Genomic DNA, 21,960 nt, shown 5'->3' on the forward strand with positions numbered 1-21,960 from the left:
TTTCACCTAGGATTTGAACACTACAAGAAATGTATTCCAGACCCAATCTGGAGCTCACTCAATACCCTTGGCTTGGAGGGAATTTTGTCTTCAAAGATGCCCTGTGTAGCACTTGTGTGATCCTGGATCCTACATGGCAGATTCACAAATAATTCTTTAACCTTTATTCCCAATCCATGCTAGTTTATGGCAGTGCTAATGATTTACCACACTTCCCTCTTGTGGACAGTATTTACTAGTAGGAGAAAAAAAGTAAGGCACGTTGGACAAGATCACCCTCTAGAAAAACATGTAGAAGGAAATGAGTTTTTAATGTCTCATAAGACAGTAAAAACTCCTTCACTGGGAACCAGTAAGGTTTAGAAAGTCCAGACCAAATAAAGACTTTTAAAATAATCAAGGTCTTACCTGATTCTTTTTTAAAATACTTTAAATGTTTCTTCTCTCTTTTTTTTCCCCTGCATTTTTGACCAGAAGAGGGAATGTATGTTGGTTCTTAAAGTGGTACTGTGCAATCCATAACCTCAAGCCTTGAAACTATACACTTTATCTAGCTTTTTTGGTACTGTGATGATTGTCATAGGAAGGATGGTTGTACTGGGGAAGTCCCCTGCTCCTGGTATTAGCTTTTGGCACTGCTACAAATACTGCTAGAGGATGGTATGAAGATAAAATAGCAGGAGCCTTAGGGCTGTGAAAGAAACTGCTGCTGAATATTCAAATCCTTTTGCAAATTTTATTGTGTGGCACCTGCATCAGTCAGTAGTGAAGATCTCATTTCCAGAAAAGACAGACACAGTGTTCCTTGACCCAATAACACAGTCCCAAAAGATGGGCTCTCCTCTGTCCCTGACTCTTTATTTAATGAAAACCAAATCCAGGCATGATCAGTAGGGTGTGTTTTCCTAGTCAGTGCTTTTTATTTCTTTATCAGTAAACTGCAAAGCATGAAGAAGACCAAAAATGTGTCATGTCATATAGCAATGACTACAAAAAGTGAAGCCTTTTTTACCATGTTTTATAATGAAAATGTGGAGTATTCAGACACCTGGAGAGAGAAGCAAATGCTCAGACATACAGATTGGGTTCTCCAGGAGAGGCACCACTCTCTTTTGTCTCACTGGTACCAGTAACTCTCAGGAGTCAATGTCATTGAAACCCAGTGTTCTCCAGGCTGAAGACACACTGCACAATCAAGAAGGAGAACCTGCCCACCGTGGCTTTGCCCACTCATGATTCCCTGCAGCTCTGCTTTCTTTGCTCGTGCTTTCTTTCAGTGCTCACATATCCCTGGGGATTTTTTTCCAATAGAAGAGGCAGAAACAGTGCATATTGATTCTGTCTACTGATAGGCAAGGTGCTCTTCTTCCACTGTATTAAAGAGCTAAACACTTCCTTTCCTCTGGACTGAAGCTTCTTGTCTGGGAAAGCTCATCAGCACTGACTTGTTAACAGCAGATAATTTCAACACCAAAGCTCTGTCTTCTTTTGCTCTCACCTTTGCAAACCTGCTGTATCTCTGGACCTTCCAGACTCATGTTCTCCAACTGTGGAGTCCTGGTTTTGCCAAGAAAAATAGCAGATCCTATGTTTTCAGTTTACCAACTGCTAACTTGGAGGGACTGACAAAATTTCTTTATATATTGTGTTCAATTTTTTTCTGCAGAGGAATTAATTCAGCTCATGTTTCAGGAGTTGGAGAGAACGACCAAGTTCATCCTGCACCCTGCACTGCAGGTGATTATTTTTAAAATACACACTTGTGCTCTTTGTGGAGCAACAGATTCTCTATTGCTTAATGAGGCTTCTGGGCACTACAGTAATAAAGGAGCAAAATATGAAGGGGAGGGTTTGTTGTTAAAGTCTAGTGACAGTCATCACCGAGCAGTTACTCTGCTGTAGGACTGTCTGTCTCTTCTTTCCACGGTAGTTCAGGCGGTTGAACTCCTCCAGGATCTGCAGCATGGTCTTTCCTTTGGGTTCTGGCATCACCAGGAAGACAAAGACAGCCACGGTCAGACAGTATGTCAGGAAAATGAGGAAACAGAAATTACCAAGGCCTTCCTACAGGAAAAGAAAGAGACAAAATATGTTCATAAGAATTTATCTCTATTTCTTTCTCTTATGATATAGAGTTTTTGGTTTTGTATTTACTATAGAACTTGGTCAGGGACAAAAACACCCTACTTTGCTTACCACAATGAAAGGGAAGACAAGTCCAAGGATGAAGAGTTGGATCCAGCTTACAAGACCATTAAAAACAACAGCAGCTGCTCTGTATGACTGAATAAAAATTTCTGTGATCAAGGAGCATAACACACCACCTGAAAAAAATATTGAAGAAAAGAAGGAAACTTAGAAATTTTGCAAGATGCTTCTGTACCTCACACTTCATATTGTTACATAGGTTTATGGCTTTAAATGACCTGGAAGTGTTTGAGGTGCTGCCTGGCTCTTGAGGAGGAAGGATGTAGGAATGCAATAGGAAATTAAGTTTTACCTCCTGCTGCAGTATGGAGGGAAACATCTGTACCTTCACTGAATCAGGAGTAGGGATAGGGTTCATGCTAACTGTGGAGCAGCTATGCCTGGCACCTCTCCTAAAGGCTGCAGGGAGGAAGGAATGAGTACCTGAAATCATTCCAGTAGAAAATACCAACCTGGCCCAACGCCAAAGCTCAGGATGAAAATAAAGACAAGTGCAACAGAGCAGTATGGTACCCAGAAAAAGGAATCCTGTGGCAGGAAATGAAAAGCAAATAAAATCAGAAATTAAGATTTTGTTTATCTAGCTCCATTAGAAACATTCACGACTGCTAAGTATAGCAGTGTTAAAATATAAATCTAATTATTTTACTTCCAGAAATTTCATGAGGAGATAGTCTTGGCAGAGTTCTTGGTTGTATAAGTCTATTGTCTTTAATCTGTATGTACATGGCTGGGAACAGACCTCTGTTAATATGATGGTTAGCCCCAAAAACACTTCTACTTGGGCTAAAAAATTATTTGGGGGAATGGAAATAGTATGATATCTGCTGCACAATAACACATGAAGACAGGACATAGTTTTAATGCATCAGTGGGGTCTTACCTGTAGGAAGAGTGTGACTGTGAGGAGCCCTAAAGCGAGGGTCATCACTGTGTAGTTTTTCCACAGCAGTGTCTTCCTCCCTGCACGCTCAATGAGGACACCCTGCAACCAGAAGGGCACGCTGCCAGCTCCAAAGGACAGACCTAAGGCAGGCACTGCTGAGCTGCTCCAGTAGCTGCCATCCCTGGGTCATGATTTTGAGAGAAAGACTCTCCTCTCTTCCCAGAAATTGAATATAAATGCCCATATTTTCAGGGTGTGTGGAGATGATTTTGTATGATTGGTTCCGTGGTTGATTTGTTGCAAAAATTTTATTCCTGAAGCTCCGCTTACAGCATTTCTAAAGATTAAAATGAGCCACGCATTACAGCAGAACAAAATTCAGCTGAAAAGCCACTTACACACACAGCTGTGGAGAGGATCTCGGTGGTCCCAAGCCCCAGCGAGACATAGTGGATTTGATCAGGGGGGATTCCAGCTTTTATGAAGATATTGTATGCATAAAAGTAAACCTGGAAAGAACAGAAAGTTTTGCTCATGTTTACACTAATGTCTGAGGGTTTTTTGACAAGAAATAAGTTTTGATCCCCTTGCATTCTCTTATCATAACAGGGTAATCCATAGAATACCTTCAGATGACACTTGCAGTTATCAACTTATCTCAGGTACCAAACTTCCATGGGAAAGGATTGTAATGAACAGTAACAACAGACCCCTCCTTACAGCCACTGTTTCAGTCAGCATTTCACAACTCGTTGCAGAGCTCACTTTTGCAAGAGCCTGTGAGCAGTGCAGAGAGCAGAGCAGAGCAGAGCACATACCACAATGCCCCCATTGAAATGTGAGCACGAGGCCACGAGGAACAGAGTGATGAGCTGCCAACGCACGGCTTTGTCACGGAGCAGGTCACAAAGGCCCTTGGCCTTCTCCCCACGGATGGCTTCTTCCTCTGATATCATGTCATTTATTTCGGCCATGTGGTCTCCTTCCCCCCAGAGCTGCTCCACAGCTGGAAGGAGAAGAGGAGAGGTGACTTCTGGTCCAAGCCCACCAGCACAGACCAGAATTCTGAGGATTATTTCCTGTTTTGCAGAGTGTCTTATCCGAACTTCAGGCTCTTTTCTTGTATGAACTTCCTAGAGATCTGGGCTCAGATTAGACACAGATTCAGATCATTGCTATCTATTTTTACCCACACATCCTAATCATGACCTCACCTTTGGCCAATAGCTTCCTATAGCCTTTCAATGTAACCCACACTTAAATTCTTACCGATCCTTCCCCAAATACCCTCCTACTAGAGGTGCTGCTCTAGTACACACTCCAAAACACAGACAAGGTAAAATGATTCCTACATATAAAACAGTATTTCTACATCCAAGGAGTTCTCTTTTGATAGTTAAACCCCCAGAATGGCTGTTTCTCTGTTTCTGTCAGGATTTGCTGTTAGGTTACCGAAAAACTGGAATGCTTACGGATATGGCATGACAATACAGAGCCTCCCTTCCTTACACAGAGCCAGAAGGTACCATGGCCACACCCTGACTGTTCAGGGCAGAATCTGTATTGTTGGAAATACAAGCTCTGTATGATCACATCCCTCAGAGGACCCTGGCAGAGAGTAAGGGAAATACTGGTGCCAAAAGAGCACTAACATTCAAACAGAAGAGGCTGATCTTCATTAAAGCTGAAAGTTGCTTCGGAGCCAAAAGACCAAGAGTCTTTTTCCCACCTGTACCTCTCTTTCAGGCTCATATGAGGCTTTACTGTGTTTTCCACTTTCTTCTAAAATGAATGCTTTGTGACCCATTTCCTTACCTTTAATGCATGCCTCCTTGTCCTTTTTGTCAATGAGGAGGTAGCGGGGAGAGTCTGGGAAGAAGGGGAGGGTGAGAAGCTGAATGAGGGCAGGAACTGCATTGGCTGCCAAGAGAACAGGCCAGAGAGCCTCTGCTCCAAGAACTTCTCTGAAACAAAACCAGCAGAGTGAGAGAGGCTGAGGAATCGTGTGCTGGCCATGTGAGCACACCCAGACACAGGGTTATCCCTCGGCCCTGCTGTGTGTCACAGCAGCTCCTCCCAAGGGTCTCCAGCATTTCTCAGCCCAGAAAAATTAAAATCTCAACAGGAGGGGGAAGGGCAGAGCAGAGGGCTGTTGCCTGCAGCCCATGAGTTACCCAGTGTTGGCTCCTGCTGCTCAGAGGCAAGTGCAGCAAGGCCACCTGCATCCTCCTGCAGCGGCTGAGGGCCCGCAGGGACCAACAGTGTCCCAGCACAGATGCTGAAGGAAGAACTTGCAGGGGCTGATCCCTCAGCTTCTGATCCAAAGAGGCCCATGTTATAATTGGGGAAAGACCTATGGGTCATCAGCCTGGTACTGACTGCCCCAAATAACAGCTGCTGGGTTTCCTGCAGCTTTGAGAACACTGTGGCCAGACTGATGCATGCCCTAGAAGTGGGGCAGACTGCCTTTGGCACAGGACAGGCAGGAAGAGCCTGTGCTGGGGGGATAAATCCAGCATAAGAGTCTGTCTATGTGTGTGTGTGCGCGTGTGTGTGTGTTTGATGAGTGGGCATGCCAGTTTGTGTGCATTTTCACGAAGGTTTGGATGGATCTGATATTCCCCTCACCTTCCGAAAAAAATAGAAAGTAAAGGTCTGTTCATAAAAAGATTGATTCCTTTCAAACCCACTGAAATATGTTCAAGGTTTTTATTACTCGTATTTTGATCTGCGTCTGCTAGGAAGGAACTTTATTCTTCAGGATTAAATATTTTGTATGATTTCTGTTTCCCATTCACTAAAGTCAGGAATTTGGGCTAATTCAGTCTGACTACCCTGCAAACATGTCTGAAAACAGTTGCTGATTTGCCTATCCATGGGCTTGCATTGATATATACATACATTTTAATAACAGAATAAACTGAGTCTGTTTCAGACCCTCTTACCTGAGACCCAGAGCAAATCCTACGAATTTTCCAAAGGCAACGGCAGTAGAAGCTGTTATGGCAATCAGCCCACGGAGCTTCCGTGGGGCACATTCCCCAGAATACATGAGATGGATATTCAGAGATAAACCTGCAGTGACAAAGGACTGTTAGGGCAAAGCAAACCCACAAGGGTGTAGTGTTTTGGAGGGGACCATTATGGTCAAAGCCTTTAGGGGTTGGCTTTGAGACACCTTTTTAACTGTGCTGAGTATGTGTCTGCCTGACATGAAGCATGTGCCCTGTACCGTGGCCTCATGTCTTTGCTAAATATTTCACTAGGCAAGTACCTGCCCCTGGGAACTCTGTCCTTCAGCAGGCTGGCCTTCTCTTATATCATTTCCTACAGTCACATATACAGGACTGTAGTTACTCCCTTTAGTCTCAGATGAAGTATTTCAGTGTTTATTCAGGATGATATGTGCCTTATTTTGTGCTTGAAACCAAGAAGTTAACAAATTCTATACATTCCATTTGCATTTCAGTGAATGAATTAATTAATATTTATCCTCTCTCCATTTTTTATTTTTTTTTTGCTGGTTAGTATTATCTTTATCCAACTTCTCAGGGGTTGAAAACACTGGGAGAATGTAACCATTTGGAAATTAGAATTGCCCAGTTTGAAAACCATTCCCTTGTCTGTAATATGGAGGGCAGCATCAGCCACAGTGAGAAACAACAGGAAAACAGAGGTCAGCTCTTTATTGAGTGAGCAGGTTCCCCTGAAATATTGCATGTTTTGGCTTTTTCAAAAGACAGTACCTTTTATAGGGATTGGATGTAAAGATAGAAGAAAGAGAAATGGAGATGTTAGACATTACTAATTTAATTATGTTTGTGGTTTCTTATTTAATTAAAAATAAGCAATCATGTCCTCTGCAGGGTTTAGTAAAAATCTGTGGTCTGTGTACTGATAAATCCTCGTGACCCTGAGTCACTGCTCTTCCAACTATTTAATGCCATAAGTAGGAATGTTAATTTACCTGCACACAGTCCAGCAGAAAACCTTCCAGCGATGATCATCTCAAAGGAGCCGCACAGCCGGCTGAGTGCCATCAGAGCTGCGCTCAGCAGAGCAGGGATGTTGGCAAGGAGCATGGACTTTTTCCTGGAATTCACTTAAATTACTGTGAGCATAAATATTGTCCATGTGTCATTCACACCTGACAGAAGTGACACGAATTGTACCATGGTTACAGACTCTGTGCCAGCTTCTGAGATCGGCTGCAGTAAAGTAAATGGGAAAAGGGAATGGGAAAACTGTCACAGATTGATAAGTTAGTTCAAGCTTTTGACCCCTCTAGTGAAGCCAATATCTACACTGAAGAACAAGGTTTGTGACTGATTGTCTGTGATATTCACTTTAAAATGCATGCACTCCTTGTTTGATTTCCCCGGCCTGGATTCACTTTGGACTTTATAAGGGAGAGAGTGTGATTTAGTACTGATCCTTCACTGGAAGCAGCCCTGGGCTGCTCACAGTGCTACTTTACAAGCAGTGTTTCTCCCAAGACATGGTCACTTATTTTTGCAGTTGTGGGTGTAAATAGAAGGACTAATGTAATCACTATTCCTACCTTCCAAATCTAACAGCCAAGTATCCAGTAGAGGAGGAGCCCAGGAGCCCCCCGATGCTGTAAATGGACACAATGAAGGACCACATCAGAGTGATCATGTCCTCACTGGGAGTGGAGCCGTATCGCTTCAGCCAGGTCTCACGGATGAAACTCTTGATGTACTTGAAAAGAAAAGCAGAGACCTGTGGACTCAGTCAACATGCTTTTTGCATAATTGTGCCTCTTTTTTAATTCTCCTACTGGCCTTTTTGATACATTTCTATGGATTCCTTGGTTGAAATCTTAGCCCTGATGAAATCAATGGCAATTTTGCATGGCAGGTTGGTCTTCTGTTTCTGTACTAAAACCTGATGGTTTTGCTACCTGATCTTTCCCACCTTCCTGCTAGTGTGTCTGTCTCTTTTGTCCACCTGCTGCATCTGATGCCCTGAGTGAAATCCAGGTTTGACTTCAACTGACTCAAGTGAGAGCAGGTTTTGTCCCTCGACGTGGTCTGTTGTGAGGTCTCTCTGGCCTGCTTTTCACAACCTCCATGGCACCCTCATTCTTGGTGAGGGTTCACAACGTAGTGATAGTATGAGCTCAATGTCCTTGGTACCATTCAGGATGACAAACACCTTCCCTAATTTTGCTTTTCCAGCTGCAGGTATCAGTGCTGAACTCAGCTCTAGAGCTACAGTCCTGCCCTGTCCTATTGCACCTTACAGTCACTTAGACACAGTGTGTGTGTGGCCAAGCACATGTACAAGAGGCCCCCTGAGCACTGAAAAGAGAAGAATGCCCTATGAGCAATTCAACTCAGCAAGGGGAAAATGGCTGACTTTATGGATATCATTCATCCTCCCCTTTCCCAGGTCTGCCACATTAGATAGAAGTTAAAACCCCATGAAACACAAGAGCAATAGTAGCTACTCTTAGAACTAAGAAACCAGAGGTCTAGGTTTGAGAGCAGAATTTAAAAAGTTAGTGATTGCATATAGAGGCATTGAGAACAGTGAAATCCATGCTAGTAGCTCACTCTTGGAGCTCTCCACGCTTACCTCAGCAGGAGAATTGATAATGGAGACCTGCAACCCATACTGGAAACCTCCACCAATGCCCAGGACAAAAGGTAGCAGAAAGAGGTTGTAGCTCATTTTCTGGCAGGAAATAAAAGCAGCAAACAAAGCTGGTACAGCTATTCAGACATGCCCCCAATGTCCTGTGTTTTCCTCAGGAGCTCTAACAGTTTGAGCAATGCCACACACCTGCCTCCTCTGAGACCAAGGAGCCAGCACTAGGAAACCACAGCTACTAATGCACAGGACAGTGAGGAATCTGAGGAGAGACAAAGCTCACAGCTGTTTCCTGGAACCCAGTTACACACTTCAGTGCTTCTGTCTGCAGCTTTGGCCATCTCAATCTGCACTGTCATGGTTGTGGGAGCACGGTGCAATGTGCAAGCGCGCCGTCAACAATTCCATCTATTTGTCCTTTCCTCTCCTCCTTTCCCCCTTGTTATCTCACCTAAGTGAATATTTTGCTCTGTGACTTGGCTGAGACTGGATAAACATTTGGGGATTGAAGGGCATTCCTGGTTTCATGGTTTATTCACCCTTTCTTAGAACTATCTGACAGGAGGCTTAAGAATAAAGGACTGCAATAAATGCACACCTCACACACCTCAACCTCTCCCACTCCTCCTGTTCCTGACTGTCCTGGGATATTCTGGCCAGCGATGATGGTGTGATGCTGCACCTCTGTCTCTAGAACAGGTCACATTCAAACAATCCCTGCCAAATATTTACAAGCTGATTTCTGCTCAGGTGAATGCCATTGCTTGAGTGGGCATCAAAAAAAGCACTCATGGAAGCCAAAGTCCAGGGACTGGCACAAACTGTACTGGACCGGTCTGGACTCCCCAAGTCATAGGCTGGGTAATCAGTTATCACATTTAAAGGACAAGTTCCTGACTGCTACCTTGAGCCTCAATACAGCAAAGCCTTCTGAAGCCTGACTTGGCCAAACCTGACTCTGCCTGTGCATCCAACTCTTGAATTGTGGGATCAGTTGACTCTTTAAGAGTAAAGGTCATTGCCTGAAAGTTCAAGTCTGTGTCCCTATAATATATGTCAGATGCTAAGAAAGTTGAATCTCAGTTTTAAATCCTGACTTCAAAATAAATAAATTACATCTTTACTTTTATCCATAATTCTCAAAAGGCCTCTTTATCTAGCAGTCTCCGAGCTGGTTCTGTTAAAAGGCTTTTACAAGTTGTTCAAAGAGCTTAGGGGGGAATTCCATCTTCTGGTGAGAGGCTGCACTTGGCAATTCCACAGGCCAGGATGCTGCATGTCTTTGGTGCCTGGAAGAATCCCAGCCCCAACTGGGTTTGAAGTGAGAGGTAACTTGTGAAGAAGAGCAGTGTTTGAGGACAGCAGCAGTAACTATTTTTCTCTGGTGTTGATAGTTATTAATAAATCCAACATTGCATGATTACTTGATCTGCAAACAGTAATATGAACCATAATGAGTCTCTGAGGATCACTTTTCAACGTGTTTTTGTTTAACACTTCACATGATAAGAAAATCTGAACAAGTGTCATATATCTTTTCAGTCAAAGGTGTTTGAATTCAGTATCAATTAACCAACTTGTTAAATGCTTCAATTAAAATTTAACAAATTAGACCAACTGAAATGTAACCACTGTTTGCATTTGCTTAATCAGTCTAAAGACTCCTGATTTCAGGAAGTTTGAATTAGTGTTTTCTGCCATATGTACTCACAGGACTGGTTCTGAAACTCAGGAAGTCAATTAACTGTGTATGATTTCTGAACAGGCATGTTTCATATTGAGGGGTGCAGATGGTCTCTGGCCTGCCAGGGTTCGGGGGATAAGTACAGTGCTGACTCATGGGAGTAGCCACGGTGGTGGCCAAGGTGAGGGCCTCTGGACACTGGAGGGCTTCTCTCTTCTCTGACCTGTATGTCCCAGTGGTGTGTGCCAGGCCTCTCCCTCTGCCCAGGGAGTCTCTTCAGTCCTTCCCTGCTTCCTATCCTGCATCCTCACTATTGCCTTGTCTTCTCTGCTTCACTTCTGTCTTCTCTCCTTCCTCTGGTCCTCACCAAAGGAATGACAGAGTATTTTGCCACCACCAGAACGGTACTGTCACTTTTTGCTTCAACTGTGTGCTTTACTCTTTCCATCTGCCCCTCACTGCTCTGTTCAAACTATAGAAATGAAAAGTATCTCTTCAGTTCCCAGCTCCAGGGAGTCCTGCTCTTGATTGTCTTCTCTCAAAATCCTGCATACTTCAAAACCTCAGTGTTTTCCAAGAGCAGAGATACCTGCTCTTGCCCACGTCTGTATATTGATGACTTCTAAAACAGCAGCAACCACAAAGGAACAAAAGTTTACTCTTTATTTTTTTTGTGTTATAAACTTTAGGTAGTGAAAGAGAGTTCTTGCACAGACTCCACTTCTGAGAAATAGATCTGCTGCTCCACACATGCCCAGCAATGACAGTAATACACTCTGGAAACATTTACAGTCTTGTCATTCAAAAGTTCTGTATTTCCCAAAAAATGCAGTTAAAAAATACACTGAGAGAAACTTTAGCAACTTCTTTTGAAAATGTATGTGTTCTTTGCTGCAGCCGTCAGCAGTGCTGTGACTGCCATATGAACAAAGTGAAAGGCCATATTAAATGAGGAGTGTTGCCCTCTTCTGCACCAGGTTAACTAAAAGCAATCACTATCACATCTGGGTCTTTTCCAGCGTGCTCTGTGGAGACAAGAACATGCTGCAGAGAGTGTCCAGGTGTGATCTAAATCTCCACACCCAAAATAAGCTGCTGCACACGAGCTCCTCACCACACTTACCATTAGCAGAGCACAGGCACAAAACCCTACAAGGTGCACCAGCAGGGTCTGTGAGAGCAGTACAAACTGGACTGGGGAACCTGTGCTTTACAATATAGGACTGGAAGACAACAAACAAGCCATGAAGAAAACCAGTCCAGAATAAATATTCCGCAAAACAATGCCCAAAAGTCTGTTGTATAATAAGCCACTTAGCAAGTACTAGAAGCTTTCTTCTTAATCCATCTGTCACATGCTTTTATAGCTGAAAATAATTAACTGCTCACTATTGCTCAACAAGTAGGGGTCTATTTGAAATCACTTAATAACAGAAACAACGGGAGCACCAAGACAAGGTACTGAAAATTTCATCTGGTGTCTGAAAACAGAATTTAATCGCATTAATTTCTGTGTTAGAGAGCCCAGATTCAGGGGCAAGGAAAGAAAGGCTTCTGAGATGGAAGTTACTCTTTGGGTAGAGGAGAAGTTCTGAGGAAATTTGCTCAAGCATTACATGATGTTTGATGATAAGAGAACAAGGCATCATTCTGTCACCGGATTCTAAAATATGCATTAAAAACTCAGTATTAAAAACTGAGAACAGATTATCAAACTTCTGTTTGTATTTATCAGTTCAAGCATGTGTTTTCAAGGTGAACTTAAGGACCTAAGAGTAATGTATTGTCCCTAACCCTACTTTTCTCTTGGTGTCCCTGCAAGGGAACACAGTCACTGCTGAATTCACTGCACCACTCCCCCAGGTACCATCTTCCTTTCTTCTGCTACAGTGTGGTGGTTTTGATCTCTTCAGGGCCTTTGTAGAAACCCGCACGGGTCTTAGTTTTGAAGTTCCGTTTCTTGAACTCCTCCGAGATTTCCAGGAAGGACTTTCCCTTTGTCTCAGGAAGGAAAAATCCAACGTAGAGTGCAGTGCAGACACAGACCACAAGGAATGGGATGTAGCAGAAATGTGCTAGACTTTTCTGGGGAGGAGGAAAAAAACAAGACAGTGTTGGTGACATTCTGTGTGGTGACAAATAGGCCACTAATCCCTGTTCCTGCGTGGACTGAGGTCAGCCAAGGGGATATTTCTCTGCACCCTGGTGAGGGTCTCACATGCCTGGAGCCAATAGCTCCCCAGCAGAGGTTGGGAGATTTGAGATAGCAAGAATAGTATTTCAAAATATCTTTTTCTCTATATACAATTACATAGAATAGGAACCCTCAGTAGGAAATAAGACAGGAATGTATATTCTGCTCCCTTTCACTTCAGAAATCACCTTAGGAAATGGTGCCAGGGTCTGGCCAAAGGAAATTGCATCACATCTTTAGTCCCAGCTGTTCGCAGCTGAGGACAGAGGAGGAATATTGGTCATCCATGCCCCAAATTAGTCTTCTCCCAACCTCAAATCAGAATTCACCATAGGGAACATGGAGAAAGTTTGGTTTAGAGGAGTTCTGGCCATTTTTCTCATAAAGATACTTTCACAGCAGTGCTATACTGCTGCTTGCAATATTCTCTTTTCCTGGTCACTACCAGAGCTTCTTTCTTGTACAGAGCACTAAAGAGCTGCAGGCGATTGCTTTGCCTTTGGAACGCACCACGATGAATGGAAAGGCTGTTCCAACCAGAAATAGGTTGAACCAGAGCAGGGAGCCACAGATCATGTAAGCAGCTGGCCGGGACATCTGATCAAAAACCTCTGTGGGCAGAACTCCTGTTACACCAGCTGGGAAAAGAAATGGCAAGAAAGTTAATAATATTGTTGACACGACATTAAAAACAAGAGAACACATCTTAACAAGAAAACACACCTTTAAGTATAAGAGAACAGTAAATTATTATTCAGCAAATTATTCTCACTAGTCAGCAATGCCAAAAGAAGTGGTAATAGAGATTAACTGCAGAGGGGAATTTTTAGGTTAAATATTAAGGCCTGGCTAATTATTCAAACTTTCTCATGTTAGAATGAACTGCCAGGAAAAGTTTTGTAATCCACATTATTCTTACCAGGACCAAACCGTGAGAAAGGCTTATAATTAATTCAGCCCCATGGCACTGTAGGACAAGAAATTGTTGCCAAGTTGTGTGGTTTGTGACACTGGCAGCTTGATTCTATTCTTACCTGCCTTCCTTCAAACTTGTGTAAGCAAACAGAGTTTCACATCTACTCCCACAACAACCAAATATCCACACAGAGACACACCCTGCCCAACACTGACTTCCAGGGGCATGCGATGCAAGCCCCTGAGAAACAGCTGAACACTGCTGGCAGAAACTGCCTTGTTCCTTTGAGCATGCTGTGGCTAAAGAGGGTCTGAGAGTTTCCATAGGCTGCTTGCACACATCTCCAAGCCCCTGCAGTACCCAAAAGTTTCAGTGAAAACACTGAGGGAACTGACCTGGTCCGATTCCAAAGCTCAGGATATAGGCGAAAATGCAGGCCATGCTGAGATAAGGCATCCAGCTAATCTGAGTCTACAGCCACAGAGACCAACGGAAAACCAGTGAGGGCACTTACACTTATTTGCCACCACTGAACACCCCAGTCATATAAAAAGCAAAGCCCAACTCCATTCCACTTAAAAAAATAAGTAAAGTTTGCTACCTGCTGGCTCAGAGCGACCATGAAGACAATGGCCCATCCCGCCATGAAGATGTAGCCCCCCAGCAGCAGCGGCCTCCGACCAGCATAGTCTATAATCATGTTCTGCACAAAGTAACACAGTGAAATAAAGCAAGATATTTGACCCGTGTTTATAGTTCCTGCCTGCTTCCTCTTCCCATTTCAATACTCTGTGCCTAGTTCACTCTACAGCTACTTTAAGGATGTTGTCTTGCTTCTTAGCAAAAAAAAAAAAAGAAATTTCAAAGGAAAGGTCTGGTGGCAGGAATCAGGCAAGAAGGGTGTTGAGGAGACAAGAGAATGTCCCAGCTGCAGCCTAAACTCTGCCACTATCCATACGGACACAAAGCATGAAAGTTACACTTTTTAGAGATTTTAGGCAGCGATGACGATGCAATGTCAGACCAAATAATTCTGCGTTAACCTGTCTGGCTGTGGGTGCTGACAAATGGCCTGGCTGCTGTGCTTGGAGGGCTTTCTTGGCATGAAAAAAGACATGTCAATCCAAAATTAGCTATTTAGAGCCTCCACACTGTCAACAGAGGTTGCGTGTCAGCAGAGTGCATTAAGAGTCTCACACAGGTGACAGACGTGATCAGTTCACAGCTTCCTGTACCGATTACAACATATGGGATTTTGTCCCGAGGAATTCCAGCCTCTTGGAACACATAAGCTGCATAAGAATACATCTGTGGAGAGAAGAGAGGAGAAAGCAGTAAGAGAAGACATCTGAAAATACATCCCATTGTTCTTCCTGAAGGACCACACAGAGAGTGACTAACGTGCTGTCACACAGGTGATTTTGACAGCACCTTTCTGAATCTTTCCATAATGCACAGGTGTACTGAGGTCTCCACAGGCAGGAAGACCACTGTTTGTTCTTTTCCAGCAGACAGGATGTTAAACACAAGAGCTCTCACACACATCCCATGACAAAGCACTGCTGTGGCTCCTGTATCAGGCTCTTACCGAGTCGTTCCCGCAGAGCTGCATGGCGCTGCTCAGCACAACGATGCTCACCAGCTGCCACCTCAGAGATGGATTTTGGAAGAGCTCCCACGGGTTTTTTGCTCTCTGACCTTTAACAGCAGCCTGTTCAGCCAGCATCTCTTCCAGCTCTGCACTCAGGTCACTGGTGCCTCTGAGCTTCTGCAGTGCTGCAAGGACAAGGGAACCTCTTACCCCCGAGCCTTACATTTGGTTTGTCATTCTGCAGTCTGTGATCACGCTGTTACCGTCACAGAGACGGCCAGTTGTGGTGCAGCCACTTGAAGGATTTGGGGGAAAGGCAGTGCAAATCCCTCCACATTGTTTGATAACCCACCAGTGCCATTTCAGCAGCTGTGCTTCTGACTCAGATCTCAAGTGACTTCCCTGGGAATTGCAGGCAATTAAGATGTTCTTGGTACACAGCACATATTTCCCAGAAAGTAATTCCAGCCACTTCTCATATGAGGATTTGTATGCCACAAATCTAAGCAAATCCTTTAATATGAATTGGCTTCAGATTTGATCCCGAGCTCTTCAACTAGCATTTATTTCTCTTCATAGTTACAAAACATATTTGCCACTGCGAACACAAGTCTCACCTTTTGACCTTCCTATCGTAGGAAAACAGTCTTTTGTAGGAAGATGTCAGATGTCTTTCAATTACTTCAATAGGTGAAATATATTTAAGATTATAGGATGTTCTTTAGTTTGGAAGGAGGAAGTGATATTTACAACATACATAGTTATGTATGTTAAGGATATGCAATCTGCCCAGTGGGTAGATTTCAAATGCTCGGTGAGGAGCCGAGCCATCCTAAACTCACCAGAGATGCAGGATTCTTTGTCTCCACGGTCAATCAAGAGGTATCTGGGGCTTTCAGGGAACCAAGGCAGAGCTGTGAGCTGGATCAGGGCAGGTACCACATTGCTTGCCAAAAGGAATGGCCAGCTCTCCTCCCTGCCTAGGAGTTCCCTAGAGGAAAAAATAAACCAACCAAAATAAATTTACACAGTACGTTTAACAACCTGGCAAAAGCCCAGCACCCTCTGCTGCACGAGGGCACTGAAAATGAATGGAAAGAAAGGGGTAGTAAAGAGAAAAAAAAAAGGAAAGATTTAATAAGCGGGGTTTTTGCTTTACATTACCTGAGTCCAACCACCTGTCCCAGCACCAACCCCAGGGCTGTAAACGATGCAGAGGTCAAGGCCACAGCTCCTCTGAGCTTCTTTGGGGCACTTTCCGCCAAATACATGGGCTGAATGTTCATGCTCACACCTGGGCAAGGCAGACAAACAGTGACCTCAGCTCGTGGGTGGAGGAGACAAGGATAAATGCAGTCAGCCACCTCTGGAGGTTGCCAGCTGCACTTTTCTGCCGTGGGCTATGTAATGACCCATCTGCCAGTGCTCATTATTTCCCCAAACCTTCAATCGCACGGCTATTCTTCGCAGAGGCTGCTAAACACCCATTTCCGGACTCATCAGTACTAGTGGATAACGAAACTGAAACCTGTCAGGGCCTCCGTCTATGGTCTTTTCAGCACCAAATTCAGGGTAGTAAGCATGGCTTCCCTTTACTTCCCCATTTTGATCATACTTTAAGACACTTAATCATTATTTCCTTGGATAAACTTCTACAAGAGCTTTAATGTTCGTGCTCATGCTGGTGAGGGACTGATATTCTTACAAGCAGACAGGGATCAATTTTAAGCTCAGATTCTCCCTGTGCACACAGATACTAATACACAAAACCTCTGCCTATGCATGTTTTTTCAAAAAAAGGTCTCAGAAGCAAAATATAAAATCTGTATATACAACTTCTTAATTCACTTACATGTGTCCGGTCAGCCTGGAGGATTAATTGGTTTCATATCTCGCATCATCCCTATTTGAATATCTTCTATTTCTAATTGTTACCTGTTATCCCCTTTGTCCTGCTATGTTTCTCGTGTTGCCATACCTGCATTCATGCCAGTAAAAAATCTGCTGAGCATAATCATTTCAAAGGATTTTGCCATTCGGCTGAATCCTGACAAGGCTGCAGCTATGATCACAAAGACATTGTTCAGCAGCAGGGACATCTTCCTTCCAAGAGAAAAGACAGTTGTGAGCACTTATGTGTCAGGTTTAGATATCAAATAAAACATCTCACGTTGCAGATCCCACCTGCCACGCCTGGAAGCTCAAGGTGGGCTCAGCCCCACCACAGGACACCTGAGTACCCGAAGCCCTACATGGGGTGTCTGTGTGCCACAAGGTGTCCCTGCAGCGCTGCCTTTGGGCACGCTGAGGGCACCATGAGGGTGCCCAAATTCAGGGCTCTCCTGCTCACACGCAGTTTCCGTTTGAATGGAGAGGAGTATTCCTTCAGTAAGCTGTGTGCATCGCAGTCTGAAAAATGCTAATTTGTTGAAACAGGCATTTTTCATGTAATAGTATGAGAATTGTGAAGCTTTCACAGAAAGTTTTCATGTGTCCCAGGGGAAATTTCTGTTGAAAACCAGGAAAAAAAAAAAGAGAGAGCTCTACTGACCCATAACAGCCAATAATTCTCTCTAGTCCCAGCTCACTGCCTTGCCAGTCAGTCTTTTTTAATCTTATTTATGATAAGCAGTACAGGGTGAAGTCTCTAAAATTTTAATTGGAAAAAAAAGCTGTATCCTTTCCAGATATTCATAACCATGAAATAAGTAAGCCGTGGGAGACAGTCCTTCACAGTGGTGCCTGCTTCATCATACCAGAGGAACAAAGCAAAGTCATAGCACATAGAGGAAAATTTTGGGATCGAGAGAGAGGGAAGGAAAATCTGACTACCTATTAGTTTATGTTAGCAACACTGAGTGGTTTTTTTTCTGAAGAGAACTGGAGATAGAGCTGTGTATGAAAGATAGATGAGGTAAGACAAATACTTTTTAGAGACTCCAGAGCAGAGAAAAAACCCTCCAATTGTGGGAATTTAATGAATACTTCCTAAAATACATCAGACAAAAAGTGACCTGTGAGACAGGAGGACCTGGGATGCACAACCACCCTCTGTTTTTCCAGTGTCATTCCTACCAATCCCCACAGTTTATTTTAAAGAAAAATACCTGGTCTGACCCATTATGATTTCCTATTTAAAAGGATGGCAGAAAACTGGCACAAAAATGATGGTGATGATGTAGGTGGCTACTGTGATACGGAGGCGAGCCGAGATCCTTGTAGCACCTCAGCTGGGCTGGAATATGATGAGAAGGTGATTTGGGGGACAAAAATGTTCCCCATTGGGTTTTGAGATATGAAATACTGTCATAACAGAATATGCTCCCTGCCAACTCAGAATGTTTAAGGCAGACTGGTCCATGACAGAAAACATGTTTTCATTATTTTTAACTGCAGTGAGCACTGTGCTGTAGGGCCCCTAATTCCTCTCAGAGTAATGGAAGCTGCAAAGCCCAAATTAAACTCCAGCACCCTCTTACCTTCCCAACATGATGGCCATGGGACCAGCAACCACAGCCCCAGTGAGGCCTCCCAGGGGATATGCAGAGACAGTGAAGGACCAGAGCAGCAGGATCACGTTGCTCTCCAGGGGAACGCCCGTGCGCTCCAGCCAGGTCGTGTTCATGAACGTCTGGATGTACTGAGGGAGAGGGACAGGGCAGCACAACCACCACATAGAGATGAAGGACACTGAGAAATATAAAGTCTTCCTTATTAATATATCTATTTATTCTGTGTTTATGCCTCCAATCCCTTCCAGTTCCAGATGAGTTTTTAACAGAGTTTAGAGTGTAAAATTGTTGCCGTTGAAAAGTTGCAGTTGGTTCCTATCTGTATGTAGCTACCTTGGATAATTTAAAAATTAATTTCATGGGTCTAAATTTGAATATAGGGGCAAAAATCAGTTTCAAAGGGTGCAGGTTAGAAAATTTTAGAATTACATTTGCTAAAGGAGTTGAGACAAAGATTTTGAATAAATTCTTGCGACACTACATCCTGCTCAAAGTTGGCTCTTGACAGCAAAGTCCTGTACCCCAGATGTGAATTATACAGAGGGAACAACACATCTTTCCCTTCTGTCCCTCAGCACCAGCAATGGCACATCACTGTCCAACAGAGCCACCAAGGAAGGGTCTGTCCTGGGAGGAGGCCCTCGGGCAGGTGTACTTTGGGACTAGCAGTACTTACTGCAGCTGGAGCATTGATGATGGAGATGTTGTAACCGTATTGGAAAGTGCCTCCAATCCCAGCAGCACATATTGTCAGGATCAGGATCTTGTTCTGAAGCTGAAGAAAAGGGACAGAAAATGGATGGCTTCCTTGCACAGAATAAAATGACCCCACAGAATTCACACTTTGAGCTGGGAGATTTTTCTCATGGCCATATATATCCAGTGCATTTGTGATACACTGGCATGCTATTTCTTCTACCTTCTCATAATAATAACACATATTTTAGATTAAAATAGAATGCTGTTTTGTGCCTGTGCCTTTAGTTTCCCCATCTGCAGGTGAAATCCTGTGACAGGCAAGCTGTGCCCTGAGGGTGTCCTTGCACTGGGAACACTGTCCCATATCTCAAGACCACTCTGAGCATGCTGGGGGACCCTGGCCTTTAGTCTGACACCTCCAGTTCTGAGTGGCCCAGGGCCAGGATGGCCTTTGCCAGCCCCCTGCTGCAAAACCCCTCCCACTGGGAAAGCTCTAGTGTAACATGAAGAGCCCATGCTCAGGCTTGGCTGTTAGCCAGCCACTGCAGGGCACCTCAGGCCAGATTGTGTTTCACTACATGAATATGACCCCATTGACCCCGAGAACTTGGATAACCCAATGCTGGGGAGCTCTTTCTGCTCTACCTGCTCATTTTCTTCTCACAGAGCCCTTTACCAAAGAAAAGGAAAGTTTGGTCTAGTCTTGCAATAGTTCTAAAACCACAAATTCAAATAATCTTAGATTTTTCCTTTTCTCAAAGTCTTTTCTTGTAAATAACTTCCCTACCAGCCTGAGACAGGACGTTCTCCCGGGACAAAAATAAATCCAGACTGTTCCAGCCCTGCAGCAAGAAGAGGCTGAGCTCTCTCCTGTCCCCATTAGAAGCGGCTACGTTTCTCTTTGCACTTTTTATGGCTGCACCACTTCCCTGTCTTGTTACTGAGACCTGAGCTAAGGATTGTGCTCCTGATATCTCTGCTCTTCCTAGTTATTCTAGTTCTCCAGGTGAGAGAGATTTCCTCTCCCTACAATAATAGCACATTTCTCTTTTTAACTCACAATGCCTAGGACTCTACCACTGCTCCTGCTCGTTTCCCTGCTTTCATTATAGAGTACATCCCCTACAGGTCCTGTACCACAGAGCTCTTTTGTGGCCATGAGCTAAAGCAAAATGGTTTGTTTCTTCCTCCAGGACCCACCAAACAGTTCTGTGCTCAAAGCTGAGCTGTATTTATAGAGTGACCTTCCCAAGCCTTCCTTAACACCCGGCTTCTGCACTATTTTCTCAGCCACAGCGATGGTGTGCAGCTGCCAAGAGAGCCATTAGTCTGTCAGTTTTATCCCAAGGACTGTGATGAGTTGGAAAATAATTCTATGAGAACCTGATAGTACTTACACAGCTTCATAAAAATTCAAATTAAAAAAAAAATCTGTCAGCAATAATAGTAAAATAGATGTTTTACCAGTCTCTGCAGCTTGTTCATCCTCTTTCGTAGGTTTTCCTCTGTCTGCCAAAGCCCCTGGTACTCTCAGCAGTGCTCTAAAGGATTATTTAAATCTCCAGCACAGGAATGTGTATTTAGTCACCCATTACGTTAGGATAAGACACTTGACTTGGCAGGTGTTTTGCCAGCTGATTTACATTCTCAAAACAGGGCTGCATGTTCATTAGCAAGACAGTTCAATTAATTTTGTTCAAAGCACATTCTGGGGAAAAGTAAGAACATTTGAAAGACAATTTGGGAAAATGATTCTCCAAGATCCAGAGCTGTCTAAATCCTCTTGAAAGCCAGTGTGGTTTGCATAGATTCCCTCTCAGAGCATCTGGCACAGTTGCCCAGTATCACTTGTCTGATTAAGTGTGATCAAAGCAGAAGTGAACTACAAGTTTTTCTTTTTCTGACTGTATTTGCCCTGGAACACAATCTAAGATCTGAAAGACAAACCTTGGTCCTGCCGGTGACAGGAATAAATGAAGCCCAAACCTTTCAAATCCTTGTTATCCAGGGCCTTTCACTGCAGTCCTGTCCGTGTCCTGGTGCCATGCAGTCAATCCAGGGGTTGCTGACAAAGCTGTGAGTGATGCACAGAAGGCTGTGGTCCTGTCTCCTCCCTGCAGCCTGGCATAGAGCAGACAGCCACACTGACAGCACTAGATCCTGCCATGTACAGAAGACAGCAAGGCAGCAGTAACAGCAAGGACAGCCTTGCTGCTCTCTATGAAATATGAAAGGCACTCCCTGGCAGTGAGAAATGGTGCAACCTTATGAATCCTAGAGATGGGCCCAGTGGAGATGGAGGCATATTGCACTGCCAGCAGTAACATCCAAGCTACTGCTTCACAGAATACCTGGCCTTTAGGAATAACCATGATATTTTAACATTCTTTCATCCTGCAGATTGCAAATTGTGAGGCCCCTGACAGACTTCAAAGTATTCAAAATAAGTGAAACTTTTTTAAAAATGCCTCTTTGTCCCTACTCAGGTTTTACTAAACCTGAACAGAAATATAAATCTGTTCCACATCACAGAAGTATTTTCTCACGATTGTGTGAGTAGAGATGTGATGCTGCATCAGCCGCAGCCACTAAGTGGCAGGAGAAGTACAAAATTTGCTGTATTAGGCTCTGAATCCAATATTCCAGCACTGTGG

General features: G+C 43.9%; 2 protein-coding genes across 2 annotated transcripts; both read right to left on the reverse strand.

The window, feature by feature from the left end:
* Window positions 1-732: 732 nt before the first annotated feature.
* Window positions 733-8,931, reverse strand: LOC113984299 (solute carrier family 2, facilitated glucose transporter member 11-like). Its single transcript, XM_027714222.2, has 12 exons — window positions 8,903-8,931; window positions 8,696-8,794; window positions 7,656-7,816; window positions 7,062-7,186; window positions 6,040-6,169; window positions 4,910-5,058; window positions 3,913-4,100; window positions 3,493-3,603; window positions 3,092-3,193; window positions 2,661-2,736; window positions 2,197-2,324; window positions 733-2,064 (listed from the first exon to the last, which is right to left on the reverse strand). Exons 2-12 carry the CDS (start codon window positions 8,789-8,791, stop codon window positions 1,858-1,860), a joined length of 1,473 nt encoding a protein of 490 aa, XP_027570023.1. The 5' UTR covers window positions 8,792-8,794; window positions 8,903-8,931; the 3' UTR covers window positions 733-1,857.
* Window positions 8,932-11,072: 2,141 nt separating this feature from the next.
* LOC113984298 (solute carrier family 2, facilitated glucose transporter member 11) lies at window positions 11,073-21,021 on the reverse strand. Its single transcript, XM_027714217.2, has 12 exons — window positions 20,771-21,021; window positions 19,284-19,382; window positions 18,575-18,735; window positions 17,074-17,198; window positions 16,260-16,389; window positions 15,938-16,086; window positions 15,093-15,280; window positions 14,702-14,812; window positions 14,106-14,207; window positions 13,900-13,975; window positions 13,099-13,226; window positions 11,073-12,479 (listed from the first exon to the last, which is right to left on the reverse strand). The coding sequence occupies exons 1-12, from the start codon at window positions 20,789-20,791 to the stop codon at window positions 12,279-12,281; spliced, it is 1,491 nt and encodes a 496-aa protein (XP_027570018.1). The 5' UTR covers window positions 20,792-21,021; the 3' UTR covers window positions 11,073-12,278.
* Window positions 21,022-21,960: the final 939 nt, after the last annotated feature.

This window comes from Pipra filicauda, unplaced genomic scaffold (assembly GCF_003945595.2).
Source record: "Pipra filicauda isolate LSUMZ 115617 unplaced genomic scaffold, ASM394559v2 scaffold33_size4404698_pilon, whole genome shotgun sequence".
Lineage (NCBI taxonomy): Eukaryota > Metazoa > Chordata > Aves > Passeriformes > Pipridae > Pipra > Pipra filicauda.